The 21,157-nt window shown below is 35.4% G+C and overlaps 1 protein-coding gene across 4 annotated transcripts in view; it reads left to right on the top strand.

The window, feature by feature from the left end:
- The window catches only part of ADAM23 (ADAM metallopeptidase domain 23), an 83,110-nt gene that overhangs the window by 44,079 nt on the left and 17,874 nt on the right, over positions 1-21,157 (top strand). For 2 of the 4 annotated variants that reach the window (XM_088135613.1, XM_088135614.1), the window contains exons 12-24: positions 436-520; positions 2,727-2,817; positions 6,385-6,433; positions 7,958-8,057; positions 9,327-9,398; positions 10,788-10,874; positions 11,182-11,262; positions 13,068-13,118; positions 14,247-14,310; positions 15,841-15,946; positions 16,159-16,278; positions 16,732-16,900; positions 18,167-18,278. In XM_088135613.1, coding sequence (XP_087991739.1) covers positions 436-520; positions 2,727-2,817; positions 6,385-6,433; positions 7,958-8,057; positions 9,327-9,398; positions 10,788-10,874; positions 11,182-11,262; positions 13,068-13,118; positions 14,247-14,310; positions 15,841-15,946; positions 16,159-16,278; positions 16,732-16,900; positions 18,167-18,278 — 1,187 coding nt within the window. Of the gene's footprint in view, positions 1-435; positions 521-2,726; positions 2,818-6,381; positions 6,434-7,957; positions 8,058-9,326; positions 9,399-10,787; positions 10,875-11,181; positions 11,263-13,067; positions 13,119-14,246; positions 14,311-15,840; positions 15,947-16,158; positions 16,279-16,731; positions 16,901-18,166; positions 18,279-21,157 lie in introns of all 4 variants that reach the window. The other 2 variants (XM_088135615.1, XM_088135612.1) reach the window with 1 other exon arrangement.

Below are 21,157 nucleotides of genomic sequence, written 5' to 3'. Positions count from 1 at the left end.
TTAGACATTATATCAACCTTTTGGGTTTCAAAACTGGAGCTTACTTGATCAGAACATTTTCCTTGTTGTTTTTTGATTCAATTAATTGTACCCAAAATTAATACTGCTTTTCACAAAGTCCAAGAGTTATTTCTATACAGGAATATATCTTATCCAGAAAAATGCTATCTCATTTTCCTGTATATCATCTCATTTTTACATTTTTGCTATTTGTTTCTTGCTATGACATCTTCTAAAACTGGAAATGTTACTTATCCTTAAACAAGGACAGTTGAAATAGAATTATTATAAATAACCCATCCAAGAATATTCTGCATCAATGGCATTAAAGGAACTGACCAAAACAAGCCCAGTTGTTCTGATTGTTTGTGTTACACCATTTCGTTTTAAGATAATGATCTTAATATTGTTTTGTCTATCTGTCTTGTTCTGAAGGAATGTGACATTTCATTATAAAAGAAGTAGCCTGAGCTATTTTGGAGGAATTTGTTCGGTGGCTAGAGGTGTTGGAGTAAATGAGGTAATATTTCTGTTTCGGAGAAATGTATTTATCACATTTATAAAGCCACATGACTACATGGGTAGTCTCTGACCACTCATTCACCAACTGTTCATAGTTGTGATGGTGCTGAACAAGTGGTATTTATGACCAGTCTTCAAAGTTCTGGCCATCGCACCACCCCCACAGTCACATGATCATGATTCAGGTTCTTGGCAACCAGCTCACACTTACAACTGTTGCAATGCCCTACGGTCACCTGATCGCCATTTGTGACTTTCCCTGATGGCTTCCCACAAGCAAAGTCAATGGGGGATCTGGCAGGGAAGATTGTAGATCTGTCCAGTAAGTCCCCTCAGCCTCCCTGTGCTCATGCAATACAACACCCTGCGTTCCCTGGCCTCCCTGCGCTTATGCATGGCCTGCGGTGGATCTCCCAGGGCCTCCCCCACCCACCCACGGCACCTCCCCATGGCACCCCCATGCTTCTTACCTGGAACTTCCCACTTAATGATGAGTCTTGGGGTTACAACAACAACCATGACTGCCAGGATTGTTGTCACTAAGCAAGCAGTCACATGATGTTGCATTTTACGACTGAATTGCTTAACAACAGCAATCTCAGTCCCAATTACCACCATAACTCGAGGACCACCTGATATAGTGACTCTGGGTGGCATACAGTATTAAATACAAAATTAGCAACAATAAAAAACATAGTGGAACAACTGGAAAGGGTAATACTGACACTCTGTCAACATACTACTTTCTCATATCCCCCAACCTAACCCAAGGCTTGGGAAAAGAGCCAGGTGTTAAGGGCTTGTTTGAATGAGGCCAGAGTAGGGGGGATGCAAACCTCTGGGGGGATGCTGTTCGAGATGGTAAGCATCTTTTGTGGGGATTGGGGCATTCTAAAAGATGCCTCATAGTGTCTTTAAAATTTGGAAATGCTTTTTGTAGATTATCTTGAAAGATCTTATATTTGAATATAATTAATTAAATTTATTTGCCCTTTTCTCCCAGGATGCTTGATTGAAGGCAGACATTTAGTTAAAAGCCTGAGCAATGTCTATAGGAGATATGTTGCAATTATATGTTGCTCATTAGCACTACAAATAATGTTTTCACATATTTAGGGGCAGTGCAGTCTTATCTTCATTCATCTGCTGACCAGATATAATTCTTTTCTGCTTGCAGTTGTAACAAGTGCTATTGGTTATCGGTTGTTATCTCTGTTACTGGTTCTGTTAGAGGATATTGCAAAATTTAATGGCCATGGAATTAGGAGGATTGACTCTTCTATCATGAATAGAGAAAGCCCTCTTAAAAACTGCAGCCCATGTTGTACCAAGATTTAAAATAACCTCTGCTGGATCCAATAGGAACTTTTTAAAAAGCCTGGCTGTCATACAAGAGGCGGGATTTCCGAGAGAGCAATCTAAGTGACAGAATACCCAGCATTGCTTGGATTTCATATATGTTATGGTTTTATCTGTTTTATTTTAATCCTGCCATGGATGTTTTCATATTGATTGCCTTTGTTTTTGCTTATAATGACTGTAAACCATTGAGAGGTTATCCAATTGGTGCAGATATACATCTGATAAATAAATAAATGTAATATACTTTGTCTTGGTTAGACTGTTTTTGTTGGCCTGTTTCTCTTTTGTTTCTCTTCTGTTATTTCTTGGATCCCTTTGTTTTCTATTCATGAGTTCATCACCTGCTCTTTTTATCCTTTGAATGGTGAGATTGTTTCACAGAGTAAGCCTATTTCTAATAGTAGTGGGAAGTAGTAGTGGGAAAGACAGTTCTGGGAGTTGGATAGTAACCATTCTCTGAGTTAGTTGTATTTTTTCTCACTTCTCCTCAGGACAAGATTCATTTATGACTGCTTAAATTCAAGAAAAACATGCATTTGTTGTATACTAACAGAAACAGTGTTTCATGTACTTAGAAGAAAACTCTGTTCAAGTTAGGAAGATATTTCTACAGAAATTTTAGAATTTAAGTTAAATTATATACAAGAGTAGAATTTTTATTACAGTCACTGAACAGAATTGCAAACAGAAACACTTTAAAAATAAAGTAAAAACAAAACAAAACAAGATAAAAAAATTATACACAATTTTACGATGGAAGCTTTATATTAAACGTGTAGTAATCTGTATTACCTCTCTTTTTTCACCCTATTTTAATCTATATTGATATCTTTTTCTAACAGTATGGGCTTTCCTGGGCAATAGCACAAGAACTGTCCCAAAGTTTGGCTCAGAATCTAGGAATACAGTGGGAGCCAGCGTCCAGAAAACCAAGTATGTGCTTAGTCTCCTGGTATCAAATCAAATGTTTGCATAGTTTTTACATTCTCTGAATAGGGTTAACTATTTTGTTGTCTGAGAATCTTTTAAGTCTATTCAAGCAACTGGACTTTGCTGCCCATTTGTCAAGAAAGGATGGGGAAAGGCTGGAATATGACATAAGGTATAGCAATGTGCGTAGGAAATCAGCAATATTTGGGGTGAGGTGGGGGAGTGTTGTGCTTTACCTAAGCAGAATTTCATTTGCACAACACATATCGAATCAAGAATTCATATAAAAAGTTCTTTAAATACTGCGCATTAAGATTCTTCAGGGCCTCAGATTCACTTTTCAAAATGTGTTTTCGAGGTCTTTGGTGCTGTTTGTGACACTTTAAAGCAGCAATGCGCTTTCTTGGCATTGCATGATACCTGGGGAGGGGCAGGTACATGATCCAAAGAGAAGACACAGTTGCTTTCAGATGCTGTGGATCCTGTGTTAGCTTTTCCACATGCTCCGGACTATGTATTGGAGATCGAATCCAAAGTGCTACAGAGTTCTACTACTGTATGAATCATCTTTTTTTTTTAATTAGACACCTTAAAGAAAACATAAATAAATACAAAAGAGTACATAAATAAAGAATAAAAGAATATAATCAAGATGAATAAACCAAAGATTTTAAAATGTCATAGAAGTTGTAGCTTTCTAATGTATCATTAATTAGTTGTAAATAGGTGAATATATTATCAATATTTAATATATGAGAGCCAGCTTGATGTAGTAGTTAAGGCACCAGGCTAGGAATCAGGAGACTGTGAGTTCTAGTCCCACCTTAGGCACAAAGCCAGCTGGGAGTCCTTGGGCCAGTCCCTCTCTCTCAGCCTGACTGACTCACTGACTCAAAGGCACATTAAAAATACACACACACACACACACACACACACAATATTTATTCAATACTGTATTAAATATATTCAATACTGTATTAAAGTGGTGTGTAACAACTCACCTGCCAAATCAACTAGCCCTGAAAATGGATGGCGCTGGAGCACTGGGCCCATACCCAGCCATCTCTGGCAAAGCGTGCCCTGGGGGCTAGGCTGCAACAAGTAGGAGGACCGCTGTGGTGGGCCTTGAAGCCTAGGGTGCAGGCCCAAGTGGAGCTGCTACGAGCTCAGATCTTGGCGGTATTAAATATATTAGCATTAAGAGACCAAGAATCACCTTCAGCTAATAATAGATATCAAGAACCATGATCAACATAATATAAATCATGAAATGAAATTATACATTGTAATAAGTTCAGTCCACATTACTAAGAATCTATTTATATTTAAGTGAAGTAGTAATTCTGTGCATAGGTAAACCCAAATTTTGGATGTGATGCCAATCCATGTATTAGATTATAGTCTAAGAATTGTTTCCAGTTTGAGCTGAAACCTCAGTCAGGTTTACTTTTAAGGTACAATGTTATTTAAAAAAAAAAAAAAAACTAGATGCACATCTAATCATTTCTGTGTTTCCAATTCTTTATTAATCGGTATTTGATTCACTTCAGTATTGTTTTTCTGAAGTATAGCTTATAAATGTTGTATAAAATAGTTGTTGATTTTTAGGCTCATCTTGAAATTTTTGTGAACCAACATTATTCAAAGATGTGCAAACATTATTTTAGTAACCCTTCACAAAACTTGATATTGCCATCACATAAACATACAATTGAAGGTAGCTATGCTGATGGAAATACTAAGGACTAGCCTGTTCAATTTTTGACCTTAATAGCAAAACCTACTTATATTGGTATGATTTGTAAGTGAGAAGATCTGGTTGCGGACAGGGTAATCTAAGTATCATCTGGCAACGTGGCACAATGTAAAATGTGGCTCTATAGTGAAACACTAAGGTTTGAGAAGCGGATGAAGGAAGTTCAGCTACAAATTAACTTTAGGATAATATTTTCATATTTCTCCTTCTACTTGCCTGTTTTCTTTCCAGCAATTTTCAGTAGATCATAATTTGTTGTTTTGGTCATACTGGGCTAAATGTGAATTGGATGCCCATGGTTTGCTAGCAAACAAAATTGAAAACTGGTGCAAATTTTTAGCAGAGTCCCTATTTTTATATTATCATCTGCATTTGGCTTTTGAATACAGGCAGAGGGCCTCATTTTCCTTACTGTCATAAAATTGTAATTGGATTGTAACTTCTGCACAGGATCTAGGATCTAGATTCCTGGATTTTCCAGGCCATGTGGGACCTGAGGATATACAGCCTTCTTCTTGATTCCTAGGAAGACTATTTCCAAAAAAAAAAAAAAAAAGGAAATAGTTTTAAAATATCCTCAGACCAGCTTTAATTGTAAGTTTACATCATGTTTCTTTACAAACTTGTAAAGATAGAATTTTTATCCAAACATATAATGATAAATTTGCAGTTCAGTGCAGTAATTATAAATGTGCTGGCTTGTTCTTTGCTAATCTTAGATACTGTATTTACGTGAAAGAAAGAAGAGTGTTTCCCCCACCAAATATATTCCTGCAGATTGGTGTGTACGTGTGTATATCATCTTAAATTTACTGAGAGGAAGACACTGACATGAGTGAATGAATAAGAGATGTAAATAATGAAAAATGGGTGGAAACAGAGGCAGGAGAGAGGAAGAAGCCAATTGCTTCAAGAATAACAAGGATGAGCATGCTAGTATTATCCCCTCTTTGTTCTCTCTGTATGTAAAGAGTGAGTGCCTGCCATGGAGAATCTCCTTCATGCTTGGAAGCTATGTTGATCAATGACTGTAATACAGATTAATTTGATTTGATTTGATTTGTTCTTGGAGGATAATGAGGGCTCAAGAAAATCAGGGTCCTCTTTAGGTGGGGTTAGAGAAGTCTCTGTTCCAAACATTCAGCCCCTGCACATGAAGTGGAATGAGAGGAGAAAGAAGCTAGATTGCACAGGAATGTTACCTGGGAGTAGCATCCAATGGACTTAATGGGACTAACTGCGGCATAAGCATGCATAGATTTTCTTGTGCTTCCAGAAGACGTCTACCAACTTCTTTCTTGTTGGAAACAGGAGTGAACAAAGGGTGGGGGTGAAGCAATGCTGCAAGGATCTCTTCTTAATTTAATTTTTTTTCTAGTCCTATCTATTGAATTACATTTCTGGTCATGCATGTGTACTCATGTGGTCATTAGGAGTCAAAAATGATTTGATGGCACATAATCACTCAATCAATCATGCATGTATACATATATACATATGTACAGGATTTTTGTTTTAACTTTTTCTCTGTCTGATTTTTCTTTTGAGATTGTTTTAATTCCAGTGCAGTCTTCTTTTCAGGTAAATATGGAATTCCTTTATGGTTATCAGATGTGATATTCAAAATTCAGACATCTGAGGACTAAAAATACTTACTGTATTTCTTCTCTGCTTTATTTTATATGTTATTTTGTTATACATATTGTAAACTAATTTCATTCTCTCTCTCTCTCTCTCTCTCTCTCTCTCTCCCTCCCTCCCTCCCTCCCTCCCTCCCTCTCTCTCTCTCTCTCTCTCTCATATTGTTTAAGAAGGATGTGACTGTACAGAATCCTGGGGTGGATGCATCATGGAGGAAACAGGGTTTGTAGTGATAATCTATTCTTTATGCAATTCAATTATTGTTTACATTTTGCCCAGACCAAATGAAAAACAAAGTGATCCATGGGAAGAAACGTGCATTGCTCAACCTATTGTTTTCTGTTAGCATAGAGGGAAAAGGTATCTCTAATACAACAGGGTTTTTTTTTACTTGTACAAATAATAATCTACATATCTGAATGTATTTTTGCAAATAATTTTTCTTCTTTCTCCAAGATTTTTTACTTTAAAGTCTTGCTTGTTTCTCTTGCTTCTCTTATCATTTCCTGGCAAGAAATTAGAGAGGATCATAGGAATGGTATATAATTTTAAAGGTAAAAAAGCAAGTTTAAACCAGAAATAGTGGTAGATCATGTAACTTGTTTTTTTTCTCATATGCTTATAGTAGTGGCATAATTGCAAGGATAGATGCCTTGTGCTACCATTTGTCTCTGTAGTTGTGGTATTAACCACACTCTACAAGGTCAAGTGAATTCATTGTCAACTGAATATTGACTTAATGTTGTTCGATGAAAATTTCTAAATGTTCACTTAGGTATTTCTGTATTCTGATTTGTGTAAACATAATGCAAAAGAAATAACAATTATAATTATAAAATCAACTATTTTATTTCCTCAAAAAGGGAGCTTCAGCAATAGATAAAAGCAATTACACTAAAAATAGCAAATAAAGAAAAAAAACAAGGTAAGACTACTATTAAAAAGTTAAAATCACAGACATTAAATTTTCTGTGACTTTTTTTAAAGAGTTCAGTGAAAGACCTTTATTTAAAATAGCTGAGGCCAATTTAAATTCTTGGAGCAGAAAATTCATAGATATGAATCACAATTAAAAAGCTGTTATTTCTGGTGATACTAATCCAATCTTTCCAGATAGGACATTGACCATCACAAGTAGCATTTTAAACTGATCCTTGAAACAAACTGAGAACCAAATAAAGTGATATTGAATTGGTAAAATGTGATTGCTTTTCTGGTTCTACAAACTTCATGATGGCTGAATTCTATAAAAAATTGTGTTTCTGAAATATCTTCAAAGGCAGTCCCAAACAGAGAATTTTATAATACTTGTGGTTTGCCAGCTTGCGCACAAAGATGTAAGCAATTTTAACTGCTTTTCATAATGCGAAAGAAAGAAAGAAAGAAAGAAAGAAAGAAAGAAAGAAAGAAAGAAAGAAAGAAAGAAAAAAAGAAAGAAAACAAATATCTCTGGTTTAAAAAAATATCCTTTCAGATAGCAAATGAGATGCTTAACCCAGTGTGACTAAATGTAGTGTTCGTCTTTGTCTGAAACAACATAATACCAAAAATCTGTGTAAAATATGAAAAGGCTGTATTAAGCAAACTTGAACTGAACTATTTATAACTGCTGCAAAAGTATAAAAGTATAAAAGTATAAAAGTATCAGCAAAAGTACTGATCTATTTGCTTTTTAAAAAACTAGCTATTTCTTTATGCCTGTGCTATGAAGCATTTCTGTAATATTTTGCTGTTGTTTTCTTTCAGTGTCTATCACCCCAGAAAATTCTCAAGGTGTAGCATTGCTGAATACAGAGATTTTTTACTCCGAGGGGGAGGTTCTTGTCTTTTCAACAGACCTACAAAGGTGCATTCTTTATAGTCCTTTGATGAAGGTGGCAAATTGAGTGATGGTACATTTTGAGTGGAGAAAAAATTGGGAAGGAAATGGAGAAAAGAAGGGGGAAAATGTCATTTCTTTTGCACACTTCCACCCCTGCTCTGACTTACACATAGATTTAGCATAATAAGAGAAAAAGAACAATAAATAATTATTTTCATTTGCATTCCAACTTAGTCCAGGACCTTCAAGTGACATATGTGGTTTCTTCCCCACCCCAGGATTTTGGCCTCACAATAACATTGTGATTTCAGTTACAGTGACTGGGCCAAAGTCTAACTTTATACCATGTAGTATTATGTGCTGAGGGGAAATTCTTTTTTACCTGTCTCTGGGGCAGAGTTTCCCTCCATGGAAGCCTAACAGACTGGGTACAGTCTGTTCATATGTATTACTTTAGCTAGCTTCTATGAACAGCTACCTACTAATTAACTTTTTGTATTTGTGTTTTGTATTTGCTCCATAAGCCTAGGATGGACAATGCTAGCACATGACATCTCCTAGCCAATAATGAATTATATTCAAGGAAGTAAGAGGCTTCCAGGAATTATGCTTCTCCCCAGGTGCACAGGATATCTTCACTTTGGATTTAAGAGCATCCACTGAACATGCTTTTCAGTGAAGTTGAGATTTTTGCTCCTTTAAGAGGCACTAGCAATAGCTTTGTCTTTGGGAAACCACTTAAACGAACAACTTCCTGTTTCAGCTGCTGCTTTAAGCTTTTAGAGGCATTTCTGTTTTTACCACATGAAAGTATCTCTGGCTTTGATGACCTGCAGGAAAGAGAAAAGAATGGCTATTCAAATTGGATGTCAGTGCTATTTATTCAGTAAATTAGATGAACTAGTAAGGAAAAGCATTACAGAGGCAGCTGGGCAAAGTTCCTAACAGACATAGATATAACTATCTTAAGATACACACACAATCTTTACTCAGTTGTGGTTGTTTACTCTAGTTGGATAGCCAATCCATCTAAAGAACAGAAGATTATAGAGCCAGATAAATATAGTGAGAGGAACAAGACCCAAGTCAGTGGTGCAGTTCTTCTGAAGTTTTGTTCCCTATTAAATTGCTCTTGAGAAAAATAAATCTCCAACAGAAATCGGATGTGCAGTTTTAATCATTTACTTCAGAATAGCAGATACATAAGCATTCAGCGCTTAAATATGTACCTGAATCTTTTAGGGATGGTTAGATTGTAACATTTTTTTTTAAGAATATGTTTGTTTCTTTCAGTTGTTTGATGCCACTGAATGTGGAAATGGATATGTGGAACCAGGTGAAGACTGTGACTGTGGTGTCCAAACGGTAGTATTTTAATTCTTAAAATGAAAGCTTAAAAGTAGATAATTAATCATAAGGTTCATGTTTTGTTCATCTTCCGTAGAGCATAAAATAATGTAAGGTTCGTAGACCTGAATCTTAAGGAATTCAATACCAAGAATTCAGGCGGAGGCTGTTAAAAAGAAAAGAGCTCTTTAATCGGCCGAGTGAAGAGCTGGGTGGGCAGCAACCCAAAACACGGGCAGCGAAAGTTCTGGGCAGCTCCACACCAAGAAGATTCCAAACCCAGTTTTTATAGCATTTCAAGGACAATCGATTGCAATTAATAAGGCAGTTTACGGCAGTTTGAACCAGTGTTCCCCCCTTTACCCTCAAGACCTTTTCCCTGCGCTCTCCCCCCTCAAGGTCTTCTGTGTACATGTCCTTCAGGCAGTTTCTTCCTAGCGCAAGCAAAATACAGAGGCGAGATAGCGAAAGCCAGGCTAAGAAAATTTCCCCCCCCTTCAACAATAAAGAAGGAAATGATACCCCTTCTGTGTGGTCTCTGTTATTCTTACATATGGATTACGTGCCTTACAAAGAGAGCTAGAGCTGAGGTTTTGGTGGGAATCTGCCCTTTCAGCCTTGCTTCACATGGAAAAAGTGTGTGCCTTCCTCTATTGCTGCCTACTCCCTTTTAGATCATCAGAGCAGGAGTGTCATTTGGAGAGTTCTGTTTTGCTCGGTGTAAGGCTGAGCAGATCTTAATTCTAATTTTCGTTCTCTCTTACATGCTTTGTGTTTTTTTCCTAATTAATCAGAGCTATGTTTCTGATCCTTCACTTAAGCTATATATGTAAATATTTTAACCAAGTGGCCTGACCCAACTGTTAACAAAATATTCTTGCAGTCTGGGCTGGGGGTTTCTGAGCCCTAAGTAAAATAATCAGTATTTTAAATATTATTTATTATACTAATTATTTTGGTTCCACCTTTTATGATATATTTGGCACATATTCTAGGTTGTTGTATGGTATGATATTATTCAGTACAGGAATATTATCAGTTTCAGCCTCTGAGATTCTGTTAGATTGCAGCAAGGTACAAATGTAATAAATCAATAAATATTAATTAGGCAACATGTCATTTATTTTGCAAATGTATATATGTAAGCAAGGAATTATATGTTGCAAATGGAGAAATCTGTCCATGGACCACTACATTCTATGCTATAGCCACTGGTGCAATCTCAAAGTTTATTCTGGAGGATCTTCCAGCGCTTAAGAATATACTCCAAGGGTACACTGTAAGATGCTAAGGAAAGGAATCATTCCTTCCAAGTTTTGCACATAACATTCTGTCAGCAGAAGTGAATCACTAGATTCTTTCTTTTAACTTTTATCATTAATGTATATCACCATGTGTTTTCTTTAGGATTGCCATGCAGAATGCTGTAAAAAATGCTCCCTTTCTAATGGCGCTCATTGCAGTGATGGTCCGTGTTGTAATGAAACTTGCCTTGTAAGTTATTTTAATTGCATTTTTACTAAGTGGCCCTGAATTAGAAAACTTTTAATGTAATTCCATAAGATAATAAAAACCAGAGGCTACTGTTAGGATCAAAAGAGTCCTAGGCAGAGAGGTGCAACAACTTAATTGTGTCCACTGAAAGTCATATCACTCTCTGAGGTGTTTTCCTACCAATGGATAAAAATAATACTTCTACATGAAATAATTTTTGCACCTAATAAAGGGCTAACATTTTAAATGCTTGGTTTTTAAAATTGTTATTAAGCTGTTTTTTAACTGAAAATCTTTTGACTTTCAGTTTTTTCCCCGAGGCTTTGAATGTCGCTATGCAGTTAATGAGTGTGATATTACAGAAATCTGTACTGGTGACTCTGGCCAGGTAATGACATAATGTATTTTGAGTATGTTCCATATTGATTTAACAGTGAGCTGATCTCTCTCCCTCTGTCTTGCGTAACAATACTAGACTTATTTCAGCTAGGACCAAAATATGATTTTGAGAGGGGGTGGAGAAAACTAACATTCTATGCCTACAACCTAGGCTGTACTGATGTACATATTCCCAAATTCAGATTTAGGTTTAGGATCCACATGTTACCTTTAATGCTTGGGATTACAAATCCTTGTGCAAGGAACTCTTCTCATAAGGCAATTCCAAGTGCAGAAGGGGGAGTTTTTGCCTTTTCTCTTTTCTGCCCCCCTCCCCCGGCTCTAGAAAGTTGTGGCCATAAGGGTTGCAGGAGGAAGCAGGAATAAGCAAAAATTGGTACTGTCCCCATTTCCACCAGTGCGGGCCTTTTGTGAGTAGAAAGAATCCTTCCATTTGTGGAAGAGCAATTTGGGATCTGAGCTTTTGCTCAGATTGTTAATTTCAATGTGTATATATAATAAGCTCCCTATTCAAGAAAGCTTTAAGACAGTTGGGGTATTCTTCTATTTAATATGCATACTCTTTGAATAAACACGATTATTATATGGAGAAAGGGATGCTTTGGTGATATTTCAGTGCTTCACACATGTCACATCAGGCAATGTTTTATAAGAAGTGTTCCTTTTTCAATGAAAGATAAGAATTCATTTTGGTATTATATTTGTAGTTTTATTGGTGATGCTCACATTCGACATAATTAAGCAATTTTAAAATGGACATCTCTTCAAGGAATTTAATCAAATTAAGTTATCAGCTAAATACAGGAACCATTATATACTTACCTGTCTACATATCTACCTATCATTTTTACATGACCATCATTCAGATATGCTGTCTGGATGGTTTAAGGGAATAAAATATGATTAAAATGTAGTAAAATGTGACTTAATTATAAAGACTCTTTCTAACAAAATAAAACATAAGACAAAGTCCTCAGATATCAAACAAAATGCATAATTATTTAATAGGGCTGGGTTACACTGAAAAAGTGATCAAAGAGTACCAGCAGGTGCCTTTTTAAATAGGGTCTTCCATAGAGTGACATCTGCAAGAGGGATCATTGCTAATAACTGCCTATATAATTACATTTGGTAATAGCCTACAGAAAGGACTTCCAAGATGATCTTAAGTAAGCTCCAGGTAAGTATTTATGCAGAAGTCCTAAACTGGCTGTTGATCTTTGGAACACTGGAATAATTTGATCAAAATACGCAGTTCCAATTAGTAATTTTACAACTCTATTTTAGAACAACAGCAGTTCCTGGGACAGTTCTAAAGGCAGACCTATATAAAATAGTCATAGTAGCCTAAATAGAAGGCAGTTACCAAAGCCAAGCTCTCTCCAAGATATATTTATAGCTGATATACCATCTAAAACTGATAAAAAATAATTAAAGCCATGGGTACCTAATAATAGCTACACAAGCACTTTCAGATCAACAAACTGTCAGGTTATGAATCTGTCTTTGTATTGTCCACTGCAGAAAGGTTTAACACTGCTTGGTGATAAACCTCCTATTATAGGACTTCAGAACTATGAAGGCATTACTGTGACCAAGCTCAGTTGAGAATATCTGTACCTCACCTGCATTTGATAAAAAAATGAGCTGGGTATCATCTGCATTTTAGATAACCGTCCACCCATATCTCTAAACAATCGCCACCCAGCAAAACCCTATGAGAACAGAAAGCGCAAGTAAATTCTAAGGAATGATTCCAAGCTTTTTAAAGTAAAGGAATACTTTGCCTTTCAGTGCCCATCAAATCTTCATAAACAAGATGGATTTGCTTGTGATTCAAATCAGGTAAGTTAAAATTGAGTCGGCACGAGTGTAGCCTATTGTCAGGTACAGTATTTTTGGAAGTTGCAGTACTCTCAATTTCACTTACAGGATGTCACTCAAGGATGTACACATGGGTTATCTGAGCAGGCTGGATGGCTATTAAGGAAGGGATTTTTTTCAAACTGTATCAGTTGTGCAAGGCTGAATAAACAATTGTTCAGACTTGTACATTTTTTGAAAGCAGCAATTTCAGTTAAAAAGGGGGGGGGGATATGCAGCGGCTGGAGCCTTAAACTGCAGTGCCATCAATCACCCAAAATGTCGTCTTCCTAGCACCTCGTTCCTCTCCCACAGCTGTGAGGTAGATGCCTCATGCTCACCTTATGAATACAGTTAATGCCTGTTTATTACTGCCACTGTTGTACACCACTGTCAGAAAGGCTTCAGCACAGATTCTGCTTAAGTTGTTAAAACTTTTTACAGGGTTTATTTCTCCTGCTTGCTTGATAGGCAATACTGTTCTTTGAATGTTATTTACTTTTTTGTTTTGATGATTATGCTGTTTTAATTGTTATTTGGCTGTTAGCTACTTGAAGCTTTAAAACACTTTCTTTAAATACAGGAACTATTTAAGTAAATGGTTATGCAAATTTCACGACTCTAATTTACTCTTGTCATTTCCTGGTCTAATTATTCTATCCAATATAAGATTCACTGGACACTGCATGAATTATTTCTTCTCAGCAGTTACTAGGATTACATTCTAATCTCTATTTGATATCTTCTGAGTTTACTTTATTATACTTGGACCTCTATTCCACAAGTTTATCTTCTTTCAAATTCTGCTTTGCAACTTAGGATCTATAGATTCAGGCTTGAGTTCACAGATTCTAATGTCTTCTTTAATAAAAAGGAAACTCTCAAATCTCCTATCTCATGGAAGCAAAATATAAAATTACATTCATATTTTATTAGCTTAGTGAAAAGAAAACGAAGCTTTCCTAACTACCTTGAAAGCAAAGCCAAACAATATTATTAGAGAAAATGTTTGCTCCTTGCTAGTAAAAGGGGCAAAACTCATGGCAATGTCTGACTTTTTATGGAGAAAGAGGAATGGTACAATTCTGACTACAATTTGTTTTTATATAGGGACGTTGCTACAATGGAGAGTGTAAGACAAGGGATAATCAGTGCAGATACATCTGGGGGAATAGTAAGTTAATTTATTCATAAATATTTCTTAGAATGCCCTATCAGCTTTTCACTTTAGGATTGTACTGTGACTGAAGTAAAAGATAATGCTGTATAAAAATAATTTGTATAGGCCTTTAAAACGCTTTTATTTGGAATTTATATGTGCAGTCTTAATACGAATTCTTTTAACTTTTTAAATGTATTTTTTTTAAAAGCATTTATGTTGTCCTGTATTGTCTCTGAGTGTTCCGGCATTTTGGGGAACAGGCACTTCCCCCAGAAATCAACCAGGGTGAAATTACATTGATCCTCTTGGTGAAGAGGGATTATCCTCCCCTCCCTAAATCAAGTTGGGTAGATATTGATATAACAAAGTTTTAGCTGAAATTTGTAAAGTTTATCCATGCTTAACACAAAAGAAAATGAATTATTTCTATGATATTAGAAATAATCGTAAGCTCAGTATTGGCTGTACCATGTTTGAAAACAGGGGTGGGCCAATCTGAATGCAGAACTGTGTTGCCCTGCTACAAATCCTCCACAAATCTAGATCAGAGTTTTGACAGAGAGGATTAAATCTCTTCTCCCTCATATAGTATTCCCAATAAGTCCTCTCTTAGTTGCTAATAATAAAAATAATAGCAAACACACAACATTTACTGAGATTTCTGGTCCTTGACAAAAAGTAGCATCTCCCAGACTTCCTGATTTTAGTATGAAAATATTGCCTTCTTTTTTGTTTTTCTGCCATCTTGTTCTTAGTAGTCAATATTCAGTTTTTTATACATATGAGTCAGAAATCTTATATCCCAGACACAAGCATTAAATTTTTAATGCACATGGAAAATTTTGGGGACATTCACTTTTTTTTTTTTAAAGGTAAATGATATAATACATTGTTACTGTTATTATTACTAATAATATCTGAGTTTTTGTTTTTATTTTATTTAAATGTACAGTGAACAGTAAAACACTGAAAATAAAAACAAACAAAAAGAATAGGAAAAGAAAACAAATTGCACAAAAGGGAAAACAAAAAAAATCCCACATAATTTGAAGAATATAGAAAATGCATTGTAATCTTAAAGAGAGACAGGCAACGTTTTAAGCATCCCTAATTCTCTTCTATTGGTACCTATTCAAGTATGTCTATAGCTAATTCTAGTAGAATTATTTGTGATGTAACTAAACATTGGGACCAAATGTGAATAAAACAATCTTGAGTATTAATGGAAGTTACATTATTTTGGCTGGTGTGGGTCTTCCGGGCTGTGTGGCCATGTTCTTGAAGTTTTGTTTCCTAACGTTTCACCAGCACCTGTGACCGGCATCTTCAGAGTGCAGGAGCACAGACAGGAGTTCTCTCTGCTCCTGTCTGTGCTCCTGCACTCTGTCTGTGCTCCTGCACTCTGAAGATGCTGGTCACAGGTGCTGGCGAAACGTTAGGAAACAAAACTTCAAGACCACGGCCACACAGCCCGGAAGACCCACACCAGCCATCGTATGCCGGCCGTGAAAGCCTTCGACATTACATTATTTTCTTCCACAGAGGCTTCAGGGTCTCATAAACACTGTTATGAGAAGCTTAACACAGAAGGTACACAGAAGGGAAATTGTGGAAAAGATGGAGACAAATGGATTTCTTGCCACAAACAGTAAGTTTGAGAATGCTGGATTCAATTGTTCTTAAACTGACTTGCTTGGCATAAAAAATACAGGGGCAGAATTTCCCACTTCACTACAGCCACCTCTGCTTCCCACAGGAACTTCCCTTTCCCTAGAGGCAAGTTTTCTAATTTTTCAAAATAATCTTTCTCTTCTCATTCTACAAAATAGCTTGTTAATGTATCTTGGCTTTGTTTTACAGTGATGTGTTCTGTGGATTATTGCTTTGTGCAAATCTTGATGGGGTTCCACGAATCGGTCACCTTCAGGGAGAAATTATTCCAACTTCTTTTTTCCACCAAGGTGTTGTAGTGAACTGCAGGTGTGTAAAATCTGATTCAGTGTGTAAGACTGGCTTTTTCAGTTTACATAAAATTTATATAAAAACTTAAAGCACGTTTGGAAGGGTTGTTTCTCAATAAATAAGGCTAAAACTACATTTGATAAATTCTAGATGATTTTAATTTTCACAATTTTTTCATTGTACTGGTATCTGAAATTATTCTATTGCTTCTTTGAGATAATTTGAATTTTATTACTGATTTCAGTGTTGCCAAATTTCTTTAATTTGAATATGTTTCATATTTGGACAAACAGAATTGTCCAAAACAGCAAACATCCATGAATATAAATAGGGTGGAAAAAAAATCATGTTATTATTTTAGTGCCTGGTGCTTACTTGGATTTTCAGGTTATACATGTTATGAATATTTTACATTATTTATTTCAATGAAGTTTAATTATGCTAGTAACATTTTAAAACTTCTTCTTGTAGTTGTGCACATGTACTTTTAGATGATGAAACAGATTTAGGATATGTAGAAGATGGGACTCCATGTGGTCCTAATATGATGTGTATGGACCGAAGATGCCTATCTATTCAGTCTTTGAACATAAGCAGCTGTCCTATTGATGCTAATGGAAAAGTTTGTTCAGGACATGGGGTAAGTCCCAGGTCAGCAGGATATGTGACATATCTAGTTCATAGAAAAGAATTTTTTTCTAAGAAAAGAAAGTCATTTTTCTTACTGATAATCTATATGCATATCTCTGCACATGAAGACAGGAAGCAAAAATTCCTAAGGACTAATAAGATGTACGTACAAGAAATTGGCCTTTCATCTCAGGGTTTAACTTTCATTAACTTAGCCTTGCTTGGAGATTTTTTTTTCGTCTTCTACTATTTACTCCTGGAACAGAACAACATTGTTCTGGAAAGACATAAAATAGAAATATTGTACACAGCCATAATTAATAGAGTTACACGCAGCACCAAGTTTGGCAGACTTCTAAGGGAAGATTGCCATCAGCTGAAATACAGCTTTTTAGCTGGTAGGTATAATTCACCTCCCTCCCCTCTGTGGGGCGCAGACTGTGCCCTTTGGCTGAAACTGATATGAGACAACCCTAAAGGATCATGATGTTTCCTTAGTAGTGTGCGAACGGTGCAAATGAAGAGATCTTGCTATACTACTGTCTCCTTTTCCTTTCCTAGCTAGAATATTCCCAGCTCCAGGATGGCAGCCATTCTGGTCATTTTTACCAGTATCTAAAAGTATTGAACAAGTTGTGGGAACATTATATCAGTATTCATTCTATTTCTTGAGCCTGTGTCCAGGTATTTGTGAGATATCGTGAGCCATTGTGAGTCAGGCAGCATACAAGTTTGAATTGTTGTTGTTTTTTTATATATTAAATTATTTTTGTTTCTTATGTGATTATCTAAACGGTTAATAGGTTAACTCTTGACTGAAAGCAGCATCAAAATGTTTCCTTTTCTGATATGTCAGAATGTTTTTTCCTAAAATAACATGTCTTTTTGCCTATGAAAATACACAATGGTTCTTCAATCTGTGTATAGGCAGTCAAAAATACACAAGCCATGGAACAATTTTATTTACCTTTTTTCAGCTGCGATCACAGAAAACATTGAGATTCTTTTTTGTTCCAGAATGTAATCCAAGCATTTTTATTTGTGAGTCATTAACAGCTCATTGCCTTGTATTTCTACGCTAACTGGGAAACCACATACAGATGCGAGTACTTCTGAAGGAACCCCTAGGCAGGTCAGATTCTCCTGTGATGATGAGATCTCTTTGTACGTCTGACTGCATGTGGCCAAAGACATCAAATAGAAGCCCTTATTCTACTTAATCTCCTCCAAGGTGCTCTTTTCATGATACGCTAATACATACCAACATTTCTTTTAGGTGTGCAGTAATGAAGCCACCTGCATTTGTAACACTACTTGGGCAGGAACAGATTGTAGCATGTTTGATCCTAGAAGGAAAGATGACTCAGAGAAACCAAGCGGACCAAAGGGTTTGTGTGATTTCAGTTCCTTTTTCCACATATAATTATACTGTTAACAGGAACATTTGTATCAAAGCATTTGAAAACGATTAAATCATTAATGTATATTTTATTTCGTGGTACATAAGTTTTTATCTGTATTGTTCATGAGGTATTTCACTGACATGAAAATATTTTATTTTGGGTTTTTTTTTATTTTTCTAAAATACAGGAAATATATTTTGTTATAACTAATCCCAATAATAATTTTACCTGTCAGTCTAACAAAATGCCTAACATTTTAAATGTGTGTATGTGTATGTTTATATCATCATAAAGATTAAATTCTTACATTTTAATGCCTAAAACCCTTTATTAAAATTACATATATATGGAAGTAATCCAATATTCTTGGAGACTCTCAGAGGTCATTTCTAGCACAGTCTTCTGTGTACAGACATCCTATTGAATTTAATTGGATTTGTTACTATGTAAATGTATATAGGAATTAAAGCCTTAAATCATTTATCACTAACCTAACAAAATGAAAGTGACAGAATATTAATATATTACTGATCTTTTATTTTTGCAAACTTAATAGATTTTTGTCTAACTTCTGCATGACTATTGATTTAAATGTTCTGAATGCAAAAAAGCCTCTTTGAACCCACTATAGGATCTCAAATGTACACTAATAAAAATAGTATATAATTCAATAAATTGAGTATAAATACTCAAATATGACTGAGTATCACTTTGCATTTTTAAAGCAGGCATCATTTGGAAATTTGAATGATTTTGAATTTTATTAATGAATTTTCATGCCCATTCTTACCATCTAAGATGTTAGAATCCATTTAATTCAACCATAAATCCATAAATTGGGGGGTTGGGGGAATAGTGGCTATTAGAATACAGTCTACTGATAGTGGGTTACTTTCTGAATGGCATGAAATTCTGGATTCACCATTATTCAGAAATTAATTCTGATAGATATACTGCATGTATGGAGTTACAGAGCATTCAATTTATATAGTTTTTAATTTACCTTAACAAAAGAATGGAATGTTAGATTGTAAAAATATGAAAATTTCAAGAGGAGTAAAGCTAAAGTAGGTGATAGAAATTCATTAAATTCATGTAAAAGTGATCAGATGTTCATAAATGGTGACAGGAGAGGACCAGAGAACCCATGGAACTGGCACTAGAAACTGGTACAACGATGTTTTAAGGATCTTCCAGTACTGTGCCATTTTATAACAAAAAGAAAGCCTTAGTGGAATCTTTCTCTCTCTCTCGCCAGCCTTAGCCTTTCCCTAAATAGAAGCTGCAGTAATAAAAGATACATACTCCATGTAATAAAAGTGCCACTTAAGATGTGATGATCTCAGGGACTCTAATTTCTAGTGAGAGAAGGATTTCTCTCTGGAAGGAGTTCATTCCTCAAGATATAAAATTCACTGAGAATCAAGTATCAGAAAATTTGTCCTGCTGTGACATGTTTTGATGATCCTTTCTTATTTCTAAAATAACAAAAAATGCTTTGTGGAAAAAAAAAAAAGAATTCTAATGAGTCTGAGGGAAAATCTGATTTGGAAAATCTTTTGGAACTCTTGGATAAACCCAGACTTGGTAAAGATATGGAATTGTAGAGTAGGAGACAATGGGAGCAAATGGGAACAAGATAGTATTTCAAGAACATTAAAGCCAGTTTCCAAAGAAGAGATTTGTATAATAGAAATGAAAGACAGCCATGTCTTTGCCTCCCAGTTTTCCAGTTCCTAGTTTTAAAATAGTATAGTGCATTTCTCTTACAAAATGCAAATTATAATTTGAATTTGGAAAATAAAATTCTGCCTACACAACCATGCTTTTCCATCCATATCTAGCAGCATATTCATAAGGGAGATTGTGACCCTAGCCCTGGTGATGGGCCATACTCTAAAGATAATTTTAATCTTTAAAAATCTGCAGTATTTTAGAATGTTCATTAATTTGCTTTCATTTTTTATCTAACCAATCAGTAGCTATTTTAAAAACTTTCATAAACAACAATATTTTCAGTGTTATACTAAAAGCTTTCCTAGAAAAAGGTTTTTCCTATGCACTGTAACTGTAACATTCTGAAAATGTAAAAGTATTTCAGCTGTGGATTTCAGAAGACTGCTGTGTTTATGTAAAGCAATAGTTATGAGATTTTGGTAAAAATTGAAAAGTTGAAAATCTTCATACTATGCAAGAGTACCTATTATAACAAACATTATGCAAACCATCCTGTTATTTTAAGAGAACTAATTTGCTTTTACTGCTTTAGTCCTTAGCCTTTTTATATATTTCAGGTTCTAAAATTAGAGTCAGAGATAAACTTGGAAATATATTATTAACAGCTAGAACTGCAAGAGATTATCGTACAATCAATATTTAAAAACTTTTCCCAATAAAATAATTTCCAGGCAGATAAGATAATAAATTTCATTGTGAATTTGAAGCTAGAGAGCTATTGGGAAGTTAAAACACAATTTGGTCTTTATTTAGTAAAATACCGTAAGTGACCCAGAGAGACCTCAGTGGAAGATATTCTAGCATTGGCGAAGTTCTGTGAGAGCTAGAAGAAGACATTATTCGACACTCTGGCAAGAGATTAGGTAGTACTGCACATCTTGTACTTTGCAGAGACAGAAGCACATTCCTCAGATCACTTTTCTTTTCTCGAGCAAGGATATTCCACACAGTCAAAACCAAAATCCTTCAGAAGGATACTTTTGAACCTAATCTCCGAAAGATGTTCTAATCCCATAAAAATTTGGGAAGATCCCCATATGAATGTTGATATGTTATTATATTATATCCCATTTTTCCTCTTGAATTCAAATTGCTTTTGATTCTTACTGAGTATAGCCTATCTTTCA

Source organism: Python bivittatus, unplaced genomic scaffold, assembly GCF_059951505.1.
Source record: "Python bivittatus isolate LINGU-HERP-01145 unplaced genomic scaffold, Pbiv_v1 ctg000200_np1212, whole genome shotgun sequence".
NCBI classification, from domain to species: domain Eukaryota; kingdom Metazoa; phylum Chordata; class Lepidosauria; order Squamata; family Pythonidae; genus Python; species Python bivittatus.
This window is presented reverse-complemented; position numbering and strand designations above follow the sequence as displayed.